The following is a 25,974-nucleotide window of genomic DNA, read 5'->3' on the forward strand; positions in this document are numbered from 1 at the left end:
ATATATATATATATATATATATATATATATATATATATATATGTATATGTATATATATATATATATATATATATATATATATATATATATATATATATATATATATATATATATATATACGTATATATATATATATATATATACGTATATATATATATATATATATACGTATATATATATATATATATATATATATATATATATATATATATATATATATATACGTATATATATATATATATATATATATATATACGTATATATATATATATATATATATATATATATATATATATATATACGTATATATATATATATATATATATACGTATATATATATATATATATATATATATATATATATATATATATATATATATATATATATATATATATATATATATATATATATATATATATATATATATATATATATATATATATATATATATATATATATATATATATATATATATATATATATATATATATATATATTGCAAAGTGTTACCGAAAACTTTTAATGCTCTTATATAATGGTGATGGTGACAAATCTATCTAAATTTCTCCTGGGTCTATGAAAAAGAGATATGGTCAAGTTTCACAGTGCAGTCAATTTCACAGTGATTTCAATTCATTTATTATTAATAAATTTCACTCCTTACTGAACAATGTGTCATTTTTTTAAATAAAAATAATAAGCTTCTCGATCCCCTGCTTTACTTAGATTTTACCACGGAAAAAGGGTTTTAGGCATCCTGCTTCATGTTGTGCTTAAAAGCTCACTGTAAACACTTTATTCTATTACAAACTCAAGGGTGTGCAGTTCTACAAACAGTTTTCACCATGAAGAAGGAGATTCATTTGTCAGTTGAGTCGTATTTTCCCTCAAGGCTTTTCTTGAAATAACGAGTACCATATTTGCCAGAGTGATTTCAGAGCAACTCTTCACAGAGTAAGATGGAGCTCCTCTCAATGATTCCCAGCTGGACTCCAACAATTCCCTTTGTCATCACATCACATTTTGCCCGTGTCGCTTCAATTTTACATGTTAGTTTAAACCACTTTGTCAGCACCGGCATGTCGCTGCCATTCTTTGCATAAACTGGCTGCTGTATTCAAGACAGACTGTGACAATAACACGCAATCATGAGATATATACGGATGACACTATTTGATTCACAATACCGAGTGTCATGACTACTATCATGATAGATGCTTCCTACACACATCAGTCAAATTAAAAGCGTCTTTCCTTATTTAAAGGTCAAGCAACACTTTATTTATTTCCTTAGCCTCCAAATGTCTATGTGGGTCATCTTTCTTCACACACATAATATTATAAGAAACCTACTAGGCCATTTTTTTCTATAATGACACATGCTGCAGAAATGACTGATTCTGAAATATTTAATGGTATGAGGCAGATTCTATACAGACGGAGGAGAAAACTATGGAAGGCAGATGTGAGGAAAGTCACAGTTTATGTGAGCAGTTACATTACAGAGTAATTACAGTGCAAGTGCTGATTAATACTAAAGGATGTGTGATTATTTCATGACATAATTATTTTGTGGAGCTGTTCATAATTATACTCTGTTATTATGTTGTTGGTGTTGTAATTAATTGCATTCATAGACACCGTAAATGTTACTGTATAGACAAAAGGTGCTGTGCCAACAGAATAGAGGGTATGCATGTGACTGGGGTTATACCCACTGAGTGGCAGCATTGGTTTTCAGCGTGAATGCCGCGAAAAACACACCAAACGGGAAAGAGCTTTGAGATAAACTGTACAAATAGCTTTGACAAGAAATCTGAGGTATATTTTTACAGACAGCCGAAAGCTACAGAAAATAGGAGCAAATGGATCGCTGCAATTCATAGAAACAGCTGGACTCTAGGCAGTGAAACATGGATTTGCAGTTATCATTTTGTGTCAGTATGTTGAACTTTGAGGTAAGATCATACCCTATATATTATGTTGTTATATATTATATTATAATATATATTTTATATTATATATGTTGTATATATTATACAACTCATCAATTTACCATCTTATATTCTGCTAAATTAGATGTTTTCAAATAAACACTGACAAAAAAAAATAAATGTTTTAGGGCTGTAGACGATGTATATAACATTGATATAAGTGATCAACCGGATTTAGACCTACCTATTGTATTTATATGAAGTGTTCACAGGCAAATTTGCTTTATGTATTTCCAAGGTGTTGAAATAAGGCTCATATAAATGTCAGGAAACGTGATTCTGGCTACATTTCAATATCCATGGATCACTGGATCTTTGGTATGATGTAAGGAACATATATGAAGTCCAGCCTTTAGTTTAAACTGAAAATAGTTTTTTCTACTCGCGTCAAAATGTATTAAAGTGTCACTTTGCATATTTTCAACCCGCATTTGTATTGTTATATTGTCGGTAGTATATGTAAATTAACTATTAACCTTTTCTCCGTGTTACCTGGACCTAGAAATTCAAGATTATTTGTCAGCAAAATGTCATCCAGCGTGTCGAAAGTAACTCACTCCCTCTAAACGTTTACTCTTTACATTCTTCTACCTGCAACCAATACAAGTCTTCTACCTGCAAACCAATACATTATGACTAAAAGTTTGCTAAGAAGTCTTTCCTACTCAAGCGAGGCGGTATTTGTCTCTGATAAACGTATCCAAAGCAGACTGGTGGGAGTGGTGTTGAAGTTTTCCTACCTATTTGGCAAAAGGGAAGACAACATCTCTGTTTTTCTCTAGTCAGGTAGCACCGATTTCAAAAATGCTTTCGCCTTTCTACTGTATAGGCAGCCAAGTTTTATTAAAAGCCAATTTTGCCAAGGGTAAAGTACACCTTTAACTTGCTCAACTTTCGAAAGTACTTTTTTTTTGTGTCACCAATCCTCTTTTTATTGTTAGTTAAGAAAGAAAAAAAAAATATTGCAAATACCAATTGGTTTTTGTTTGTTGTATCAAATGCAATGACATCTAGAACTTTTGGGGGTCAAGGTATGTCACATTACTGAAGTAAGATGGGTTGCAAATGCCCTTCATGTTGACTTGAATATCTTTGCATTGAATATCATTGCAATATAATGCCAGTTTCGAGGTCATATTGTATCCTATTAATGATATTATTATTAGATAAATAGATGCAAATGTATAATCTAGTATATTTAGGCCTGAATAGTATATGAATGTCATAAAATGTGTGTGCTTGAGCGTGTAAATATATCACCTGTTCACTCATACTGTTAATGCCATCTGGCCCGAGCAGGTTGACTGCTTGCTTGACCAGGTCAGTTCGTCCACAGTTGAGCATCCGGAACCCCAGGTCCTGCAGGAATTTTGCTTCTGTGGAAGCAGCGTCCAGTTTCCTTGTGGTACAGAAGCAGTCATCTGCTCTGTTGAATAAAAGGTCAGTGTTTCTTTATTTACTTTTTTAATTCATTTATAACAGAATATAACTTTCATATTCTGACACACTAATTAGATACAGCTTAATGCTGGCAATTAGGTATGTTTTTATTATATATTCTTTCATAATTCTTATTTATATCTAAATATATAACATTTAATTAATTGATTATTTAAAATTCACGAAATTTTATATTATTTTTTAAAATGTATATATTACAATTACACACAAACAGGTTTGTTTTGCTAAGTGAGGACATTCCATAGGCGTAATGGTTTTTATACGATACAAACAGTACATTTTTACTTTTTAAATAAAACATTGATTAGTATGTTTTTAAAGCTATTTTATGTGAAAATGTGAAATGTCCTCATATTTCATGGATACGTCGTAATACCACTCTAATACCCGTGTCATTATACAAATTTGTGTCCTCATAAATCACAAAAATAAACACACACACACAGAGAGAGAGAGAGAGAGAGAGAGAGAGAGAGAGAGAGAGAGAGAGAGAGAGAGAGAGAGAGAGAGAGAGAAATGGTTATTAATTTAGCCAGCTTTTACTTTAAAAGACTGTTGCCATGGAAAAAGAAGCCCTGGAATGAAACGTTTGTTTTCCATGAAAACCGGCATCTGTTACGGTAATAGTGTGCTCCTGAAAATAACTATGTCAATGTAAAAAGCCATTTACATAGCACTTCAGAGCCTGTCACTAGGAAACTAAAGTCACACGAGATGTTTGTGTCTTACACGACTTGTACGATGGAGTAGAGGGCTGCATTGGGATTGGAATCCCGCGGGCAGTTTTACCTTTGCTGCGGGCGGGAGTGGGCGGTCCCGCAGTCCCGCGATTTGCCATGTAACAAGAAAGGAGTTAAGAAATGAAATTCACCGCAGCCCATCAGTAACACCCTCTTCCTCCATAGCAGGCAAGGCCAAGTTATTTATTTGTATTGTAATTGACTTGTTTTTATATTTATCATTAAGTACATTTAATGTTTTTTAGTAGCCTATTATTTATTTTCTTTTTGCTAGGCCTATATATTAATTAGCTACATAAACACCTGTGATAACAGTGAGGTTTTTATTTTCTATTTATTTTTATTTTTTTGTTTGATATGTTATTTTAGAAGTAATTCAATTCAATGCTGTGCCTTATAAGTTACCAGAGTTTAACTGTTATGAATAGGTGTGTGTCGCTGTGTGTGTTGTTAAGCTTACGTTCAAATATGTTTTTAGGCTCACATTTTTTGTTTTAACAATTGATAGATTTTTATAAGGCTAGCCATTTTATGGTGCCAGCATTACTTTATTTTATGGTTGGTTTAAATAAATGCAATGTTTTATCTCTGTTTAGCATCACCCTTATTAGTGTAATTTCTTTCACAATTTCTACAAGCTGTAACTAGATTTTTTGCAGGTGCGGGTGAAAGTGGATACAAATATTTGGGGGTGAGAGCGGGAGGGGAACACATGTTGCAGGAGCGGGCGGTAATGGTCATAAATTCAACAGTCCCACGCAGGTCTCTATGATGCAGTATGTATGAGTAGCCTACATAGTGTGTTGTGTTTTTGTGTGTCCTTTTGTACTTAAATGAATAACTTTTGGCATTCTACATGCATTGCATGTATGTTGATCGGGTGTTTGTGCATGTATGGAAGTGACGTTGCCTTCCAAACCTACTTCAGCTGCCGCGGCTCACAGTCCACCCCAGGTAACAGCAGTCGGGCTGCCTGACGTACATCGTCGCTGTCCACAGAGAAGCTTCGGCGGTGTTCTGTGTGCGCCACGGCCACCCGGATCCATTCCATCAGTGGAGGCAGTACCAGGAACGGCCTGCAGAGGCAGAAGAAAGATATGTTTGTTTTACAGTTTTTCTCAATTGTTTAAACACAAATACTGGTACTTGAGACAAAATGACCACAACATGTAACTCCTGGACCAACCCCCTGAACCAATTCTGCTAAACTACAAGCACAATTCCTGCTTTACACTCAAATTGCAGTTCTAAAACACACTTAAAACTAAAACACTACACACAATTCTCTGCATTTGGCACAATTTTCATGCAGAAAATCTTGTTTTCACAAGGAACACACTGCCATTCAAATATGCACACTGACTCATCCCATGGGCAAACACCAGTCACACAGTTTTACAATTAGCAAACAGAGCTTTAGCATAAAAGGGCAACAGGTGAACTCTTCTGTTTTGGAGCAGCATAGTTTTTTTTTTTATACTGTAACCGTATACAGTAAATTCTTCTGTTGTTTTGTATGGAGACCACTGCATGTGCAACTTTGTGTTGGTTGGGATGAACACTGTGTACAATGTTTTTGTGGGAAAAATAAAATATATTTGTTACCGTGCATTTGTGTGTTCTGAGTATAAAAACAATATTCTCAAATATTTTACAACAGTATGTACTGTCTGTAGTAAGTGAAACACTGAACCAAAAAAAGACCTAAATCATTATGATGAATGGAGAAGAAGTGTTTTCCATTCATCATAGTGTTTTACATTGAGCACATCAGTGTTCAACTGGTTCTTATAAATGTCTATTCATATGATGGTTTGTGTGTGTCATTTGAAAACAAAATACCATTTTGAGAAGAAATAACATTGTTTTGAATGTAAAGTTTCATTTTGCAGGAGAATTGAGGGGTTTTGCCCATTGTGTGTGTGTTTTTTGATTTGTGTTTAGAGTTCTGAGAGTATGAGGCATGCTTTCAGAAAATGTGTGTAAACAATCGAAAAACATTAACAATTTTCGTAATTTATTTTGTTTACAAACTATATTTCTAGCATTAAAGCACTAAACCTTCAGATCAAAAGGTTTTTATCATCACAAGAAACAAATTCAGTCCAGTGCGTCCAAACCTTTGACTGTCAGCGTACGTTTGTTTCTTCTGATCACCTTTGCAATTGCCAATTTTAATGGACGCATCTGTTTGCGTGCAGCTTCAGGATACTTTAGAGAAGTAATCATAAACTCTCTGGTCGGATTACAGTTGCTACTAATTACCAGCACTATGCTGCATCTAATTAGAGTGGTGGAATATGAAAGACCAGTTGCAAGATCCTGACAAGTTTTCAGTCAGAAAAAGAAAATTGGAGACTCATTAAAACACTCTCATTCCAACAGACGAATCTGAATGCAAAAAATATAATTAAACGGCTCCAAATGTGCTTTCATTACACTTCCTCAATGTGCCAAACAACACTTTTACATATATATGATTCAAAACTATTCTTTACAAGCCAAAGGTTGAGGAACATGGGGAAATCATTACTTTTGTTACTAATGTTACTTTTGAAACAAAGATGAAACTGTTTGTGTGTTGAAAATTTCTGTTGTGGAACAACATAAAAAAAAAAAGCTATATGACTTTATGAGAAATGCACTCAATTTGTTGAAATGGGCTTAGTTTATGGCTTTCAAGTTTGAAAAAAACAATGACTTCACCGTTTTTTGTCCGCCCACACAACATTATCTGTTTGTCTTTGTGTCAAAGTTGTTGCACACACCCCTCTGATGCATGCAGTGTGTGGGACAAAACATGTTATCATTTCATATGTTATCATATTCCAAATTAGAGAAAACAAATTTCGAGTTGTTAGTGCACACACTTGGATATAGGAGGCATTTGACCCTAGAAATATTGGGAACAAAACCATCAAGCTTCATTTTCATCTAATTGTGCTTCCTGTGACCTGCATCTAACAGCTAGCTTTGCACAATCCACACTCTTCCTCCCTGGACACCTACCCACCGCAAGAAAGCCTGCCAGGAATCTGAGTTTCGCCAAAACAAACCGCAAACCCTTCTCTGTTTCTCTTCTGCCTGAATAATGTGCTTCTCCGCTCCCCTCCCTTCGAAGAAATGTTTGTAGGAAAAGGACGTGGTTCTCATTCCAGTCTGGAGTTTAAAAGTGAAGCCACATCTGGCTGGAATATAGAGACTGTATTATTTTTTTTGCTCTGTGGATTTTGACAACTTTGCATTGACCAGAGGAAGGGAGTTTCTCTATCCAAATGGTCTCCACTTCAGGGTCTCCTGAAAAATGTCAACGTCTTCATAAATATTTTGCTGAGATATAGTCCATTGATTTATGGAGACTTGGTACTTTGATCTAAGGAGAAGTACAATAAAAAGATCACATCAAACATTCAAGAAAGAAAAAAAAAACTTTTTTATTATTTTATTTTAAAGAAAAATCCCCATGACTATATAATTATTGATATTTTAAGCTATCTTAAGGCTTACAATTTTTAAATAAATAATGTTTTCCCCCATGAATAAATATACATTATAATGGAATTATATAAATGTAAGAAAATAGTATATCAAATTTAGTAAATATTGTTTTTTGTATATACTGTATAGCCTTAAAATAGCTTCTTGACAAAAAATTTTTTTAATATAAAATGTGAATTATTATTAATTTAATGCTAATTTAATTTAAGGCTATTATAAGTCTTACATTTTTTTCAAATAAATATATAAAAAAAGAAAAATCCCCATGAATCCCCACGTTATATATATATATATAACATTTATTATAATATTTACATTTTATATTTTTTGTTTCAAATACATTTTTTTGTCAAGAAGCTATTTTAAGGCTATCTATACAAAAAACAATATTTACTAAATATTATATTATATTATATTATTATCTTACATTTATTATATATCATACAAATTTAAATATTAAAAAAGAATAAAATCCCCATGAATCCCCACGTTATATATATATAACATTTATAATAATATTTACATTTTATATTTTTTGTTTCAAATACATTATTTTGTCAAGAAGCTATTTTAAGGCTATCTTTACAAAAAAACAATATTTACTAAATATTATATTATATTATTTTCTTACATTTATTATATATCATACAAATTTAAATATTACATGTAATTATAATATATTATAATTATATTTACATTTTATATTTATAAAAACATTTAATATAAGATATTTTTTTCAAGAAGCTACTATAATACCTAATATATATATATATATATATATATATATATATATATATATATATATATATATATATATATATATATATATATATATATATATATATATAAAACAATATTTACTCATTATTAACTAGAATAATATTTAAAATATTAAAAAGTACATAACCTATACATAACCACCTAATCTTAACCTTACTTACTTCTACAAATGACACCAGAGCTTTAGGCAAACTGAGAACGATTCCTCAAATAAACTTTCAAGTAACTGTCTTCGAGATCTAGGTTAGACATTTCCAGAAAGTATATTTCTCAGATATTTCAGTGTATTTCATGTTGGTAATTATGCAGTACAGTATGTAGGGCTAAAACAGGGTGATAATTACAGTGTGGATATGAGTGTTCGTGCCCTTGGTGTATTTTTCTTCTACTGTAGGAATGTTGAAAGGTTGATGAAATGTCACTGAGCACATCAACAAAGTCTGCAATCGAAAGCCACAGCCCTGAACATCTCCAGACAGTCCTTCGCTCTGATCTCTTGTTTTCTTTCTCCATCTCTATTCATTATTCCTGTCCTCACCTACCATCTATTTTATTTTTTTCTGTCATTCTCTTATCTTTCACTCTCTCGTTCTTCCTCCACTCTCATTCTTCGGTGAGAGGCCAAGAAAGAAATGAATAAAATAGAGCAGACCCTCTCTGGGGAAGCAGAAAGCTTGCTGATTCTGTCGAGCATTGCATGGGCGTCCCACAGGGTCTTTGGAAGGGGGGCTTTTTATCACATCTGAGTGATGTGGGGCAGTCTGGGAAAAGATGTCCTGATGGATTTATCAATGTGCAGCGGATGCAGAACATAACTTCATAACAATCCATTAACGCTCTCCTCAAACAGGAATCAAGAGTTCTACTGTATCTTCATTGTGCTAAAACATTGCATCTGGGAATTCAAGATTAAGTCTAAATCACGTTCTCCTTGGCTTCCCTGTGCCCTGACAGTGTCAATGCGGTTTGAAGTAACCCCATGGTGACTGAAATACCCTTGGGCATACATTGACAAACAGAACAAAGACGTATTGCAGGGTACTAGAGGTCATCGGAAGAAAATGTTGCCATCATCATCTACCAGGTCACTCGATGCTGTATGCTGAACATTGCAGAGGTGTTTTAAGCAGTTGCTAGGGTGTTTTGCATGGCTGCAAAAGCCAATATGATACTCTGGTCTTTAAATAAGGCACAGTTATGTTCGTAAACTCTTAAAGGGATAGTTCACCCAAAAATGAAAATTCTGTCATAATTTACTCACCCTCAAGTTGTTCCAAACCTGTATGAGTTTCTTTGTTCTGCTGAACACAAAAGAAGATATTTAGAAAATTTTTTGTAATCAAGCAGATAGAGCAACCATTGACTACCATAGTATTGTTTACCCCTACTATGGTAGTCAATGGTTGCTCTATCTGCTTGGTTACAAACATTCTTCTAAATATCTTCTTTTGTGTTCAGCAGAACAAAGAAACTCATACAGGTTTGGAACAACTTGAGGGTGAGTAAATGATGACAGAAATTTCATTTTTGGGTGAACTATCCCTTAAAGGTAAAGTTTCTTAGGAAAATGACAGTAAAGGGGCTTTATGCAACACTTAACGGTTTTTAAGGGATTACTTAAGTGATAAATAGACACTTGAAGGTTATTCTAAGGGTTTATGACCTTTCAGTGTAAAGTGACACGTAGGGTTATTTTCTGGAACACCCTTAAGTTTAAGGGAAACCTAAGGGTGATCGTAAAGGGAAAATTTCCCTTAAGGTGCTTTATGCAACCGGGCACAGGTCTCACTCCTACTGAGTTTTTTTTTTTTCAACTTTTTTATCATAGTTAATTTCTGCTGTACATATTGGTCTGGATGCAACAAGATGTATTATAGGGTAATGATTAGTTCCCTTACGAGAGTACTCTCGTATTGCGTTTTGCTAAAACGCTATGGGGGAATTCCTTTCCTCGAGATATTGAAGCAAATTTTTATCCAAAAATACCATGTACACGCAGTGCAGCTGCACAGCTCTCAGCAGGAAGCAGCTGCGTGCTGATTGGCTGTGCTGCTGCAACTGCAGCAACCTATGGCGAGACCGTGGGGCGGGACGGACCAATCAGGTCCTTCCAAATTCCCGCCACAAGGGGCAACAGAATTTGCATAGCCAAGGGTATATGAGACCCACTCTCGCAAGGTTAGTCAGATTAATTCTTCTTCAGCGACTTGCAATCGTTGAGCTCCGGATCGAAGCCCGCCGTCGACACGCACCCAGCGGAACACGCAGCCTGAGGATGTCGGATTCTCCGCCTTCAGCCTGCCTTCCAGCTGCGCCATCCGGCGTTAAAATATCCTTTATACTATGTATGTGTGTTTATGATATGTGCGTTGCTGCCAACGCCACTTCTAAGAGCTTCTAGCTCTCCACCTCTCTTCTCTCGTGCCGCCGCGTGTTTACGCCGCGAACAGAGAACATTGGTCCTCCGCCGCTTCAAATAAAGCCGAGGACAGACGGAGCGCTCCTCTTCTCTCGTTCCGTCGCGCTAAGGCGCCGCGGACAGAGAATGTGATACCCCACGGAGCTCTCCCTTTCTTTCGTTCCGTCGCGCTGAGAAGCGCCGCGGACGGAGAAGGTTTTCCCAGCTGCACTGATGACGCCGCGGGCATACAGAGTTTCACTCCTTCCTCTCTCATCCCCACCGCTCTAAATGGCTGTGGACAGAGAACATTATATCCCCGCTGCGGACATACAGAGCTCTCCCTTTCTCTCATTCCGTCGCGCTGAAACGCGCCGCGGACCGAGAAGGTTATATCCTCGCTGCGCTGATGACGCCGCAGATATATGGAGCTCTCCACGCGCCTCCCTCTCTCTCCTCCGCCGCTCTAAATGGCCGTGGACAGAGAATGTTATTCCCGCCGTACTAATGGCGCCGCGGGCATACGGGGCTTTTCACTCGCTTCTTCTCTTACTCCGCCGCCCTGAAATGGCCACTGACAGAGAATGTGATACTGCCGCCACGCGGATGGAAGATGTGCACTTCTACACACGAGTGAACTCAACATAAGCTCTCCTCACTCTTCCTTCTCTCTCGCCCCGCCGCCCTGATATGCCGCGGGCAGAGAATGCTAGAGGAGAGACATGCGAACTCAGGCTGCTGGATATATCGAGAACGCGCTTACGTCACAGCCGTTCTCGCTGCAGCGCGCGCTTGCTGCCAAAGGTAAACAGCCTTATATGGCAGCGCGCGCTCTCTGCACAGCGCGCGTTCGCAGACGAGAGCGCGTCATAACACGCGCTCTCCGTCTGAGCATAACGAGGTCATAAAATGGCTGCCAAGCTTGCGCCTTTTTCCCCTCAAATATCACTTCTCCCAGTTCCCCTATTCAGGCGGCTGGAGTGGTTCAACACTGTAGGCAATGTGTCCACTACATAGTGTGCACTCCTGCATAAGCACTGTTAATTCAGTGCCACAAATCACTCAATAAACCTGATATTCCCCCAGTTCCCTTAGTTCAGGTGACTGGAGATGTAACATTGCAATAACTAGCCTGTGGCCAAACATGCTCAGTTGCACATTGACGCTGTTATGCGTTTACCTCTGTGAATTCGCTCGCTGGCGTACGCCGCGAATACTCTAATGTAGTGGCGCCCATTATACAGTGCGCGCCACCACACATTATTTACAATGAATCAGAGCTTTCTAGTGGCTAGGTAGACCCGCGCCTGCAGAGCACGCGCTATCCATTAGCCCTGCCGCTAACGTGCACGTGGACTAATCCGCAAGAATGCGTCCACTTTACAGTAACACTATCTAAACACAGTGTTACGAGTTCGTCTGTAGGCAGGTGCCAACATCAAAGTTGTACCCCTACACTCAAGCACTTCCCTATGTTCCCCAGCTCCCTGCACTCAGGCGGCTGGAAACATTATTCCTACAATCGACGAGCCCGCAACAAACGCGCTCGCCTGTACACATGCACCATTTCCCCGGCGACACAAAGCGTTCGCCACTATTCTGCGTTCTCCGGCCCCCTGCACTCAGGCGGCTGGGAACACTATTTCCCTATTTACTATTTATGAGCCCGTGAGCAACGTGCTCTTCTGTACACAAACACAATCCCCTTGGTAAGCGCCACTTCCAAGGCGACCCAATAAGGCGTGCGTCACCATTCAGTGCACGCCGCCTCTCACAGTGCTACTAGCACAATGCATCCGGGCTAACAGGTCCCTGTTACTCAGTGACCCGCCCCACAAATTAATTCAACCCTTGGCTTCGATAACAAGGTTACTCGCTACAGTTCGCTCGCAGACCACTGTGCTTTCGCACTGTGGTAGAGACAGCGGTGAGAAGTGACATGAGTCACGTGCTTCGAACCGAAATATCAAACTGTTAAATTAAGGGAGCGGTAGAAACCGTGCACCCCTCACAGAGCGAGTCAGGCTTTTACAGTCGCTACTTCCTTGTGCCAAAAGAAGGGTGGTGGTCTCAGGCCATTCTAGATTTCAGACATCTGAACAAAGCCCTTATGAAGCGCCCGTTCAGAATGTTGAGAATGAAACAAATCCTCGCGCACATCCGCCGGGTGATTGGGTTTTCACTGTGGATCTAAAGGATGCCTTTTTCCACATACAAATAGCCCCTCATTACAGGCCATTCTTGAGATTCGCCTTCAAGGGGAAAAGTTTACCAATACAAGGTGCTACCTTTTTGGTCTATCTCTGACTCCCCGCACGAAGTGCATGGAAGCGGCGCTAACCCCGCTGAGGCTTCGGGGAATGAGAATTCTCAATTATCTCGACGACTGGCTCAGAATAGCTCCGTCAGAGATAGTTATTAAACCACAGATCTTGGCTTCTCAACCATTTAGAATGCTTGGGACTCAGAATCAACGTGGCAAGAGTTTATTGTCTCCCACACAGAAAGTTTCGTTTCTGGGGACAGTATTGGACTCACTGCAGATGAGCATGCGACTGACGTCACAGCGCGCGCTCTCTGTTCAGATCCGAGCGGTTTCCCTCAGGTCCGGTGCACGCATTCCTCTCAAACACTTTCAGAGGATGCTGGGTCTCATGGCCTCGGCGGCTCTAGTTCTCAGACTGGGTCTGTTGCACATGCGCCCCCTACAGCACTGGCTGAATCGCCACGTTCCAGCTCACGCATGGCTCTCGGGCCGATTGCAAATCAAGGTAGACCACAGCTGTGTGTTGGCTCTGGCTCCTTGGAAAAATCCCGTCTGGTACCAGACGGGCGTGAGTTTGGGCACTGTTACGAAGTGGAAAGTTATCTCGACAGATGCATCCAACCTAGGTTGGGGAGCCCTTCACGAGGGCAGGCCAGTCTCCGGTCTCTGGTCAGACTCGGAGAAGAGCCTTCATATAAACTGTCTAGAGATGAAAGCGGTCACGCTATCGCTAAGAGCTTTCCTTCCGTACATAAAGCACCACCATGCCCTGGTCCGAACGGACAGCAGGTCGGTGGTAGCCTATATAAATTGCCAAGGCGGTCTGAAAATAATCGATCTGCACACAATGGCGTAAGAAGTCCTAATATGGGCAGAGCACAATACGCTGAGAGCGACTCATGTGCCAGGCATTCTGAATTTGGGTCCGGACATGCTGTCCAGGTGCAATTCAGACAATTGGGGCAGTTCTTGGAGAGGCAAAAGTGGATCTTTTCGCCTCACAAGGCTATGCTCAATGCCGAATATAATTCTCCAAGCACAAGGATGCGTTGGCCCACGAATGGCCCAACCTTCCTCTTTATGCTTTTCCCCCAATCTCAATGTTACCTTAGGTCATAGAGAGGATTAGGGAGAGCAGATGCGCTGTGCTTTAATAGCCCCGCTTTGGAGAAATCAACCTTGGTTCTCACTACTGAATCAGATGTCGGATGCAGATTCGTGGCCGGTCCCGCTGAGGAGAGACCTCCTCATGCAGGCGGGACGGCAGATCTGGCATCCCCGTCCCGATCGATGGGCGCTTCATGTCTGGCCCATCAGCGGGTACATGAGAACCTCTCTGAAAAATTATTGAATACCATTACTGAAGCTAGAGCCCCCGCGACCAGGCGGCTCTATTCAGACAAATGGTCAGTCTTTTCGGACTGGTGTAAAGCGCGAAGTCTGACCCCACAGGATTGTGAAGTGTCAGAAGTGCTTACATTTTACAAGAGCTTCTGGACGCGGGTCGTTCCCCCTCCACGCTCAAAATTATGTGGCTGCTATAGCAGCGTATCACATTCAAGTGAACGGACTAACATTGTTCGCTTCCTTAAAGGGGCTAGAAGGCTTCACCCACCTCGCCCCCTCTTCAGTCCTTATATGGGACTTGTCCAGTGTCTTGGATGTCATGAAGAGCTCTGCACTTGAGCCTCTGCATTCGGTGAGCTTTAAGCTCCTGTCACTAAAGACCGCTTTTCTGCTGGCGATCATCAGTTAAGCGAGTGGGTGATCTGCACGCGCTCTCTGTGAGCGCCTTCGTGTCTGGAATTGGGCCAAACGACTTCAAGTCGTCCTCAAACCAAGACATGGATATGTACCTAAGTGCTTTTGACTCCGTTCAGAGCACAGGTCATTTCACTCTCAACACTTTCATCACCGATAGATGAAGAAGATGCTAATTTGCTCTGTCCTGTCAGAGCGCTGAGGATATACATGGAGCGTTCCGCTGCTTAGGCAACTGAACAGCTCTTTGTATGCTTTGGCGGCTGCACCTTAGGGTGCGCGGTTACAAAGCAGACCTTGTCACGATGGATAGTAGATGCTATCTCGTTGGCTTATGAGTCTAAAGATCTCAGCTGCCCTTTAGGCATTAAAGCCCATTCTACTAGAGGCATGGCCTCTTCGTGGGCTTGGTCTATTGGCATTTCTCTAAATGATATGTGTGGCGGCAGGCTGGGCCTCCCCGTCCACTTATCAGATTATATTAGATGTCCCGGCCTTATAGGCTGGGCTTCTTGCTGTGTACAGTTTTAACCCCTTAAGGCTCGAAAAGTCCGGTCTGGGTTAAGTATTGTATAAGTCATAGCACATTCCTTATACGGCTCGAATTATCTGGCCATTCATTATTCCTGGCCCGACTATGTCCGGTCTATATATTATATTACACGTATATCGTGTTCATTCTCATTAAGGGCTTGACTCAGGTCTGGCTCATTTTGGGACTTCTTGATATCATATTACGGGCCCACCTAGGTTGGCCTGGGTTTGGTGTCGTCGGCGTTAGAGCCGTTAAGCAAGCACGGCGTTTTGCATTGGTCCCCCATAGCGTTTTAGCAAAACGCAATACGAGAGTACTCTCGTAAGGGAACGTTTCGGTTACTAACGTAACCTCGGTTCCCTAAGATGAGGGAACGAGTATTGCGTTTTGCTTGCCGTGCTTGCTCACTTGCTCAGGAGTCGCTTCAGTCGATTAACCTGACTAACCTTGCGAGAGTGGGTCTTATATACCCTTGGCTATGCAAATTCTGTTGCCCCTTGTGGCGGGAATTTGGAAGGACCTGATTGGTCCGTCCCGCCCCACGGTCTCGCCATAGGTTGCTGCAGTTGCAGCAGCACAGCCAATCAGCACGCAGCTGCTTCCTGCTGAGAGCTGTGCAGCTGCACTGCGTGTACATGGTATTTTTGGATAAAAATTTGCTTCAATATCTCGAGGAAAGGAATTCCCCCATAGCGTTTTAGCAAAACGCAATACTCGTTCCCTCATCTTAGGGAACCGAGGTTACGTTAGTAACCGAAACGTTTTTGATGACTGACACAATATACAGACTTGCTCAAAAGTTAACACACCCCTTTCAGAATCTGTGAAAATGTGAATAATTTAAACAATATAAGAGGGATCATTAAAAAAAATCATGTTATTTTTTATTTATTTAGTGTCCTGAATAAGATAATTCACATAAAAGATGTTTACATATAGCCCACAAGACAACAAAAAAACAGCAACATTTATAAAAATGACCCCGTTTAAAAGTTTATGTACCCTTCTGTGGTCATTACGTGGATGAACCACGGCTGTTTTTTTGTTTTGTGATGATTGTTCTTGAGTCCCTTTTTTGTCATGAGCAGTTAAACTGCCCAACGTTCTTCAGAAAAATCCTGCAGGTCCCAAAAACTCTTCAGTTTTCCAGCATCTTTAGCATATTTGAACCCTCTCCAGCAGTGACTGTATGATTTTGAGATCCATCTTTTCACACTGAGGACAATTGAGGGACTCAAACACAACTATTAAAAAAGGTTCAAACATTCACTGATGATCCAGAAGGAAACGCGATGCATTAAGAGCCGGGGGGTGAAAACTTTTGAACAGGATGAAGCTGTCAAAATGTTTCTGATTTTGTTTAAATATAATTTTTTTTCATTTAGTACTGCCCTTCGGAAGCAACAGAAGATACTTACATGTTTCCCGCAAGACAAATTAAGTACAATTTACCTAGACTGGGTAAACCCAGCCCGATCTGCCGGCGATTTGATTTCGCCCTGCAGCTCAGGCTGGAAACCTGTACATATTTTTGTCCTGCTTCTGTTACAAATTTGTGGGGACCAATCACAAACCGGCTTATCCACCTGGTGCGTTATTGGCGGTTTTAACACAATGACGGATAGAGAAGTGATGGATCGTTGGTCTGGGGTGCGTTTCCCGTACAACGACGTAACTCACTGCTTAACTACCATAGTACGATGCATCGTTGAAGAAATCAACTAGCTAGTCACGACTGTTTCCCGAAACCGCATTGTCGCAAATTTGTCGTTTAACCATGTTGGTTAATGATGTCATGCAGGTAGTGGAGTAATAACTTATTTTAATGAACCCGTTTAAGGTTGAATTAATCTTAGATTTTTTGCTATAAATTATGAACATGGCATCTGAGGACTAATTCAAATTTTTCTCACTTATTTTGCTTTATTTCCAGACTCAATCATAGGCTCGTCCTTACGTACTAGAGCACGTCCCCACATGCGCACTCTTTAAAAACAGTTCTTTAAATCTCTTGACAAACTAAAAGACGTAAATGACATTTGTATGTATTCTAAATAAAAGATTTAGGTTGTACTGAATGTCAGCTTGCTTATTTTGCTCAAGATAAGGATCTATCCAATTGCGTACAGAGTCATTTGAACTATGCCCGTTGATCACGCCTCTTGTGCAGAAGAAAATACATAGCAGACTCCCCAGACCAATGTTAAATCTTAAATTATTGAGCTTGGTCTGGTGATAGCCAGACAACAATTTACTTTGATCTTCAAATTCAATAAGTTTTCGCATCCCTTCTGGTAAGGGAGGTCAATGTACATGATATGGCGAAGAGATACACGCGAGAGATCACTTCCGCCGCTTGTATCCCATTGAGCACGCCGTATCGTGTACATTTGACCTCACTCACCGGAAGTGATCGCGTGTTCAAGACTGTTGGACATAGTGTTGTATTTGAGGTAAAAAATTATATAAATACTGTTCGGTTTCTCGCACAAATTGATCGTTTCGTGTCTTAAGACATCAATGTGTCGTCACGAACCGCAGAGTTTAATTTGAAGTTGTCTGTGCATGTTTGTTTTACTCTCATAGAATTTGACCCCATTCACATGCATTATATGACTGAGAGACTGCGACGGTTGGAGTTAAAAATCTTCAGTTGTGTTCTACTGAAGAAACAAAGACACCCACATCTTGGATGCCCTGGGGGTGAGCAGATAAATGTCAAATTTTCATTTTTGGGTGAACTATCCCTTTAATGCATCGTGTTTCCTTCTGGAGCATCATTGAATGTTTGAACCTTTTTTAACAGTTGTGTTGGGTCATTTTTATAAATTCAGCTATTTTGTTTTTGTCTTATGGACTGTACGTAAACATCTTTCATGTAAAATATCTCATTCAGGACAGTACTAAATAAAAAAATAACATGCATTTTGAATGATCTCTCTTCTTTTGTTAAAATGATTCACATTTTCACAGATTCTGCAAGGGGTGTGTAAACTTTTGAGCAAGACAAAAGTTATATACATAATATAGACGCATTGAAAGACACCACAAATAAAGCATTAGATTGGGATTTATGTATCTACATAAACTCTACATGACATCCTGAGCTGCCTGTATGTCATTATCGTGACATACGTGGTTCTAATGCAAGCATACTGTATACCTCTCAGTGTGCAGGGTAATCTTTGAGGGTTCAACATTAGGGTTTTCCCACTCCATCTGAGGACAGTGCATGAAGTAGCAGAGCGTGTAGAAGGCTTCCGGTTCCCAGTGCACGGTGCCAGTGCGGTTCTCGTGTACGGGCGTTCCATTGCTGGGGTTCTTGATGTGCAGAGGCTGAAGTTGATGCATGGCACGAGACACCAGGTCACCTACAGGGGGCAGTAAAGACATGTGGTTGAGTGTATGGGAATGTTATTTTACAAAGACTCCCTCAAGATTGTGGCTTTGCATCAAATAAAGCTTTTACACAGTCTTTGACATAAAACCAGAAGCCTCGTACATCACTGCATGCACAAAGAGACACAGACAGTGGCACATTTGACAGGTAGACATTCATTACAGGAGGAAATGACAGCTACAGGAAAACAACCTTTTTTTCCTTTCTCATCTGTGCAGGGACTACAGGAGATATCGCTCATCTTATGGGAAGAAAACTTGTCAAAATATCACTATATTTGTATTAAACCTTAAACTGACAATTTAGACCGATTTCAACAAGAAGCCACAAAATATGTAGTTCTTGCACATCTAAACTCACTTCTAAAAGATAAGATTTAGGGACTTACTAACTGTTTACAAACGTTTTCACAAAGAAATCATGAATCATCAAGTTATTAATAGCCAAATATTTAGAACCCAACAAAAAACAATACACACTGTAAAAAAAATATTGTTGGCTTAACTTAAAAAAGTAAGTCACCTGGTTGCCTTCAAATTTTGATTTCATTGATATCAGGAGAAACTCAAAATAATATGCTATCTGAACCACACAAATGATCTAAATTAATTTGACAAAAGAAAAAAACATGGTAGACATAAAAGAAAGGAATGCCAGGCTAAAATGTTTGTGTGTGTGTGTGTGTGTATACATATTGAATTTAAGAAATAAAAAAATATCTATATAAACAATTTAATATATGTACACAACACATATACACGTATAAAAAAAAACATTTTAAAAAGGATAACAAATTACAAACAAAACACCGTTTATAAACACCTGTTATTAAAAACAAATAGTTTGACCACATAAGAACACTTAGTACAGAATTATTAGTCAGTGGGACCTATTATTTATTCATATAAACTCACAAATGATTAACTTCACTGATCAAATTATCTTGGACGAATCACTGAGCCTTCTTGGCAAAACCAAGGAAATTTTAATTGGTTCTTTCGGAAATCTCAGCAGTTAGAAACAACAAAATCGACACACATTCACATACATAACCCCCCCGCCCCCTCCCCCAAACACACACACACCGCAATTACTGAGAATGTGAGCAAGAGGAAGTCTGCACACTGTTTTAAACCTTACGTTGTTAACTTGTGTGTTTGTGCTGCTTTCTTAATTTTATTGGATGAAGCACTATGGCAGCAGCTGGTGAATATCACTCGCCATCACACAAACATTACATTTCTCTCTCTCTCTCAAACACACACACACACACACACGCACACACGCGCACACGCGCACACACGCGCACACACACACACACACACACACACACACCGCTACACTGACTGTGCTACTCTATAATGGCCTTGTGAATTATCAAAAGGAAAGCCTTCTTATCAAGAGCAAATCTACTCTTTCCAAGTACACCCCTCATTCGGAGAGCTGGGTTAAATAAGGCAATCAGGCACAGATTTTAATAGCCCCTAAAAACTTTTTTTTGGAAGTTACAGTAAATATTTGAGAGCAGAGTTGGCTGTTACTTGCCTTATATAATCAATGACTTTTTTCAAGTAATGAGTAAAGTAACATACTACATGTTAAACTGACATCATAATATTAGTAGATATAACGCTAGTATAATTTTAAATATAAAAAAATATTTATTGACAAATACAATTGAAACTTCTTTATTTTTGGAAAATGTGAATCTGTATTTGAGGTGCACAACAGCTGCTGTGTGTGAGCATGATGGGTATTATTTTTCATGCTTACCAGTGACAAAGTTATTTTTCAACGTACTATGACATTTGTTGCACAAAGTACATAAATACATAATATGAGTGCCATTTTTCATTTAAATCAAAAATAAATAAATAAATCACACACTTCCAATGTACAAAAATCCCGCAAGCCACAAAAAAAACAAAAACCTTCCACTCTGGAGGAAAGAGAGTCTCAATCCCCTTATGGTGAGAAAAAGTAACACAAAAGTCACCATGATTTAAAATCTTTTTATGGAATATTGCAGTATTTATGAATAATTTATCCATGCATTTTCTTGTTTGAGAAGCTGTTTCAGTCGGATATATGTCACAATAGGGAAGAAACTTGTTGCAACTTGTTTCACGCCAACTTTAATGTTTTACTTTCCATAAAAGTAACAATAGAACCTAATTAAGGCCCGAGCACCAAGGTGCGAGGACTTTCTTGGAATTGCTCAGTTTATTATTATTCTTCTCCGAAATAAATCACATTTTTCAGAGCCTAACCATGCTCAAAAACTCACAAAACTTTGCACACATGTCAGAACTGCCGAAAATGTACATCTGATATGGGTTTCAGAATTGGGTGTGGCAAAATCGCTCGATAGCACCACCTATAAAACTTTAACGAAGTACACCTCCAGCTATGTTTGACATACGTGTACATATGTGTAATATCCCAATACCTACAAAAAAGCCTCTTGGAGCAAAATCCTAAACGCAACAGGAAGTCAGCCATTTTGAATTTCTTCTTTGATTTTGTGCAGTTTTTTCCATTTGCCATTTACAGTCAATTCTCCTAAAGTTTTCATAATTTTTATACTTTTTATATTAAGTAACACTATTGTACTCTTAAAGGACACTGTTTAAAAGGAAGTGCAAATGAGTGAGAATCGCTCCTAAGCCTTGTATGAAAAACTGCTAAAAACCATGATCAGAAAACTGGCATGTTCGACTTCTCATGAACAGAACCACACATTTCATCACCTGTCCAGATGGTCTGAAACATGTCTTTCAAGCTCTGCCAAGCACCATTCACTTGAAGCTAGCCTTCACTTGATTGTGTATGAGGCAAGAGTGAAGTGGCAGCTACTATATGCAGCCGAGCTGCTGTTGTTATTCGGCACCGATCCGTGCAAAAGGGAACAACTCTCTCAGCAAGAAAGGAGAAAGGATTTAATTCCAGTGTGACTACTGTCCACCCTGGGAGTTAGTGTTAACATTGTACATTCTGCCTGAACCAGTTTCTATTTTGGCTTCTGCTGCGTTAAGGTGAAATGTCACTGATTTGGAGCTCCACAAGGAAGCACAAGAAGCACAAATAACAGAGGAAAAGCAGCCAGGACAGAATTCAAATCTTTGTAATTCAAAGAGTACACCAAATCTCTAAAAAAAAATACTACATTATTGTGTTGTCCTATATAAAAAGCAGCTAATTATCTTTACTTTTTATGGAAAATAACACAGATGGTCAACAGGGGGTCTTGTATGGTGCTGCAGGGGGTCAGCAAACTTTTTCCCCCTTGCTCCTCAAACAGTGATAGTTTGGCTCAGCTAAAGTGTGACCTGTAAATCACCTCTAGAAATCATGGGTGTGTGAGGAGCACAGCTGCAGGCCAGAGGAGTGGAAAGACCTCTGCATACCACTCATTCTCACCTCTGTTGAGCTTTACAGCCGGTGACCTTTCTGCAGAAGACAACATATGGCATCAGCACAAAATATGACTGTTCTGTCAAAACACTAGGAAACAGTTGGCCAATGGCTTTGGACCATGGAGAGACTTACATCATGATTAAATCTAATAATCAAAGCTGAATATGAATACTAAAATGAAACCTAAATAAAAACACTTAATGACTAACTAAAATACATTTAATGACTCCAAAACTATCTAAAACTAAGTAAACATATTTATAATTTTAGCTTTTGATCTAGAATATATTTGTTAAATGTTGTAACATGCCTTCATTAAACATGCAACTGTGTAAAGCTTTAAACATAAACATTTGGTAACACTTTTCAGTAATGTTTTATTTGTTAACATTAGTTAATATCAAGTAACAATGAACAATCCTTCTACAGCATTTATTAATTTTAGTTAGTCAACATACTAAAAAATATATAAGGTCAAATGTTGTATCTGTGAACATTATTGCACTGTGAACTAACATGGCCGTGAACATTTTTATTCAAATAACAATAATAAAGGTTTAAAATGTCTTATTGTTAGTTAATAAATTAACTAATGTTAACAAATTAGACCTTAAATGTATTAATTATTTTTTTTTTCACCAAAAATATTTAAATTATATTACTGAACCAACTAACTTCCGCAGCACAAGAATAATAAAATTAAATAAAAATAAAAAAATCTTTAAAAAATAAATAAATAAATAACACTAACAATCATAGAGTGAAAACTAAACTAAATGAAAAGAAGAAATTGAAAGTAAAACTAAAGCTAAAACCAAAAAAAGACGAAAAAGAAAGAAAAGGCCTTGGCAACTGCAAAACAGGGTTCACAACTAACTCACAACATCTAAATATGTTCACCATTAGGGGTGGGAATCTTTTACCATCTAACGATTCAATTCGATTCCGATTCTTGAGGCCACGATTCGATTCATAATCGATTTTCGATTAAAAAAGATTTTCTATTCAAAAAGATTTTCGATTCAAAACGATTCGATTTTATCCATAATGATTTCTAATCGGGTTTCTGATCATGATCTACTCTCATCTGCTTTGCTATACAGAATGACAAACGAAGACATTAAAGTGTCTTTTTCACATTTATTAAGTTCAATTCTCAGGAAAGTGCCTTTTATCAAAAACATTGTCTGGTTCTCAATTGCTACTCATTAGTAGTAATGATTAGTATTATTAGTAATTAAATATAGATGAATCATCATTAAAGCTACAATTTTCTCTGTTCCCGTTGTTCTTTGATGAACATTAATGACAGGCATCATCAGTGCTCCTGTCACTTTAAGAACAGCCGCGGATCTCACGCGCTGTCCCGCGCATCTCATTTCCTCACAACTCTTTAAGTTCATTTAAGACGTTATTTAACTAATTTATGACTCCTAATATGAGAATACTCAAAATCCTCTGTGTTATTGTTTGTTCAAGAGCAAAAGAGAACTCGATGTGAGCAGGAAACTGACGCGAGTCTGTCTGTGCGTGGAGTGTGTGTGTGTGTGTGTCCCTTGATTAGCTGACATAAGACGCACACACACACACACACACACACACACACACACACACACACACACACACACACACACACACACACACACACACACACACACACACACACACACACACACACACACACACACACACACACACACACACACACACACACACACACACACACACACACACACACACACACACACACACAGGCAGTGGCTCAGTGGTTCAGGCGGCAGTGGCTCAGTGGTTCATGTAGGTTGTCTACAAACCGGAAGGTTGGTGGTTCGATCCCCGGTTCCACCTGACCAAGTGCCGAGGTGTCCATGAGCAAGACACCTAACCCCAGCTGCTCCCGACGAGCTGGATGGCGCCTTGCATGGCTGACACCGCCGTCGGTGTGTGAATGAGTGTGTGAATGGGTGAATGTGAGGCAAAATGTAAAGCGCTTTGGATGGCCGTAGGTCTGTTAAAAGCGCTATATAAATGCAGTCCATTTACCATTTACCATTTACACACACACACACACACACACACACACAGGACATTGGTATACAGCGCGTTCTCTTGTGTCTTGTCGTCACGCTTGGAAGCATTTACTTGAATAAGAGCGTGATGATCATGTAACGCTAAGCAAAAATGGATATAAAAACGGACGCTGCGTTATTTGCATTAAATATTTTTAATGCGTTAAGCTGAAAAAATTAATCGCCCGCGTTAACGCGTTACTTTGCCCAGCCCTAATTAATTTATTAAATCGATTCTTGGACATTTCAGATCGATTCTGAATCGTTGCAAATGAGAATCTAGATTCTTCTGTGAATCGATTTTTTGGCACACCCCTATTCACCATGGTCCATTTATGTACATAATAAAGAGTATATATACAATCATATACAATCACATCTTAGTAAGATGCAAGTCATCAATTGAACCGCTTTATATTTATATATTCTTTCATTTGTATCAGATATCCGAGTAAGTTGAAACAATACTTAAATTTAAAAGTGTAATTCTGCTCTCTCTCTCAAAAAAAAATCCTGTTGTTTCCACCACGCAATGAATTCTGGGGTAAGCTAGACAGCAAAGGATCTGTTGTATCCTTCAATACCTGGGAAACGAAGGACACATTTACAAGCCATATTCGAAGGAGCCTTCAAATTGGAACATTAGTCGCGCTGCTGTGACACAAACGGCCTTCGAAGGATGCAGCCTCTGAATTGGGGTGCAGCTAATGTCTTCAGAAAATGTAAAAATCGAGTTTACACTATAATAATCGACACACAACAGGTTGCAAAACACATGCTGATAAATGGCAAAGTTGGCCAGGCAAGTCAGAATCTCATACTGGAAGGAGGCGCATTCTCTTTACCAGGAACAGAGGCTCCCGTTTTTTCAACCCAAGCCTTTTGGGTGTGATTCAGCTTTGAAATTGCTCCAATTATAGATCCACAAATTCCCCTTTACTCCAATCTTCTCTTGCTACAGGCAGCCTAAATGATAGATCCTCAACATGGCCTTCTCTAGTCTAATTGCTCTTTGGCGGGTGGTGTAGTTTGGAGGGTGTCAGAAGAGGGGAGAGAGCGGAGGCACGCTCACGTCTTTATACTTTGCAGTAATTATTCTCCGGTCGTTCCCGAAAGGCCTCTCAGGCACACCTGCATTAATCATGAAGAATGACTCGGAGGAACTCCCTCTCTCTTCTCCCTTCAGCAGATGCTGGAGTAGGAGGTGTAATTATGAGGAACGGATCACGCCCCCGTCGAATATGATGCCGCAGAGATGCCCTGCGAGCCCATCCGCTCAGCCAAGTGCAATATTGAGGCATAAAACTCCACTTTTATATTTCTTGCTGTATAGTTTTGCATAATATTGAAAGAGGGGATCTTTGAAGGTAAGCGAGTGCAAAATGAACACCGACGATCTACCTTCTTTCCCCAATGCAAGTTACTAAAGGGAGAAGACAATTCACCAGCCCTCTTACTTTTCAACTACCATGTTTAACGATTCAATCAATTTCTGACAGATTTAATGGAAGTCCTGGCATATATTATTGGACATCCTGTTTTAATATTGAAATATGTCACATTTCGGAAGTAAAGTGGTTTTAGTAGACACATTACCATTCAATATAGACAAGAAACCATCAGTGAAAGTGACCTTCAATGATTTGAATCTTAA

General features: G+C 38.9%; 1 protein-coding gene across 1 annotated transcript in view; it reads right to left on the minus strand.

Moving 5' to 3' along the window:
• The window catches only part of btbd11a (BTB (POZ) domain containing 11a), a 174,022-nt gene that overhangs the window by 21,373 nt on the left and 126,675 nt on the right, over positions 1 to 25,974 (minus strand). The window contains exons 3-5 of the mRNA XM_079818107.1: positions 18,598 to 18,805; positions 5,120 to 5,272; positions 3,256 to 3,421 (exon numbers count right to left, since the gene is read on the minus strand). Coding sequence (XP_079674233.1) covers positions 3,256 to 3,421; positions 5,120 to 5,272; positions 18,598 to 18,805 — 527 coding nt within the window. The remainder of the gene's footprint in view (positions 1 to 3,255; positions 3,422 to 5,119; positions 5,273 to 18,597; positions 18,806 to 25,974) is intronic.

The sequence above is a fragment of the Gobio gobio genome (assembly GCF_949357685.1).
Source record: "Gobio gobio genome assembly, chromosome: 5".
In the NCBI taxonomy this organism is placed as follows: domain Eukaryota; kingdom Metazoa; phylum Chordata; class Actinopteri; order Cypriniformes; family Gobionidae; genus Gobio; species Gobio gobio.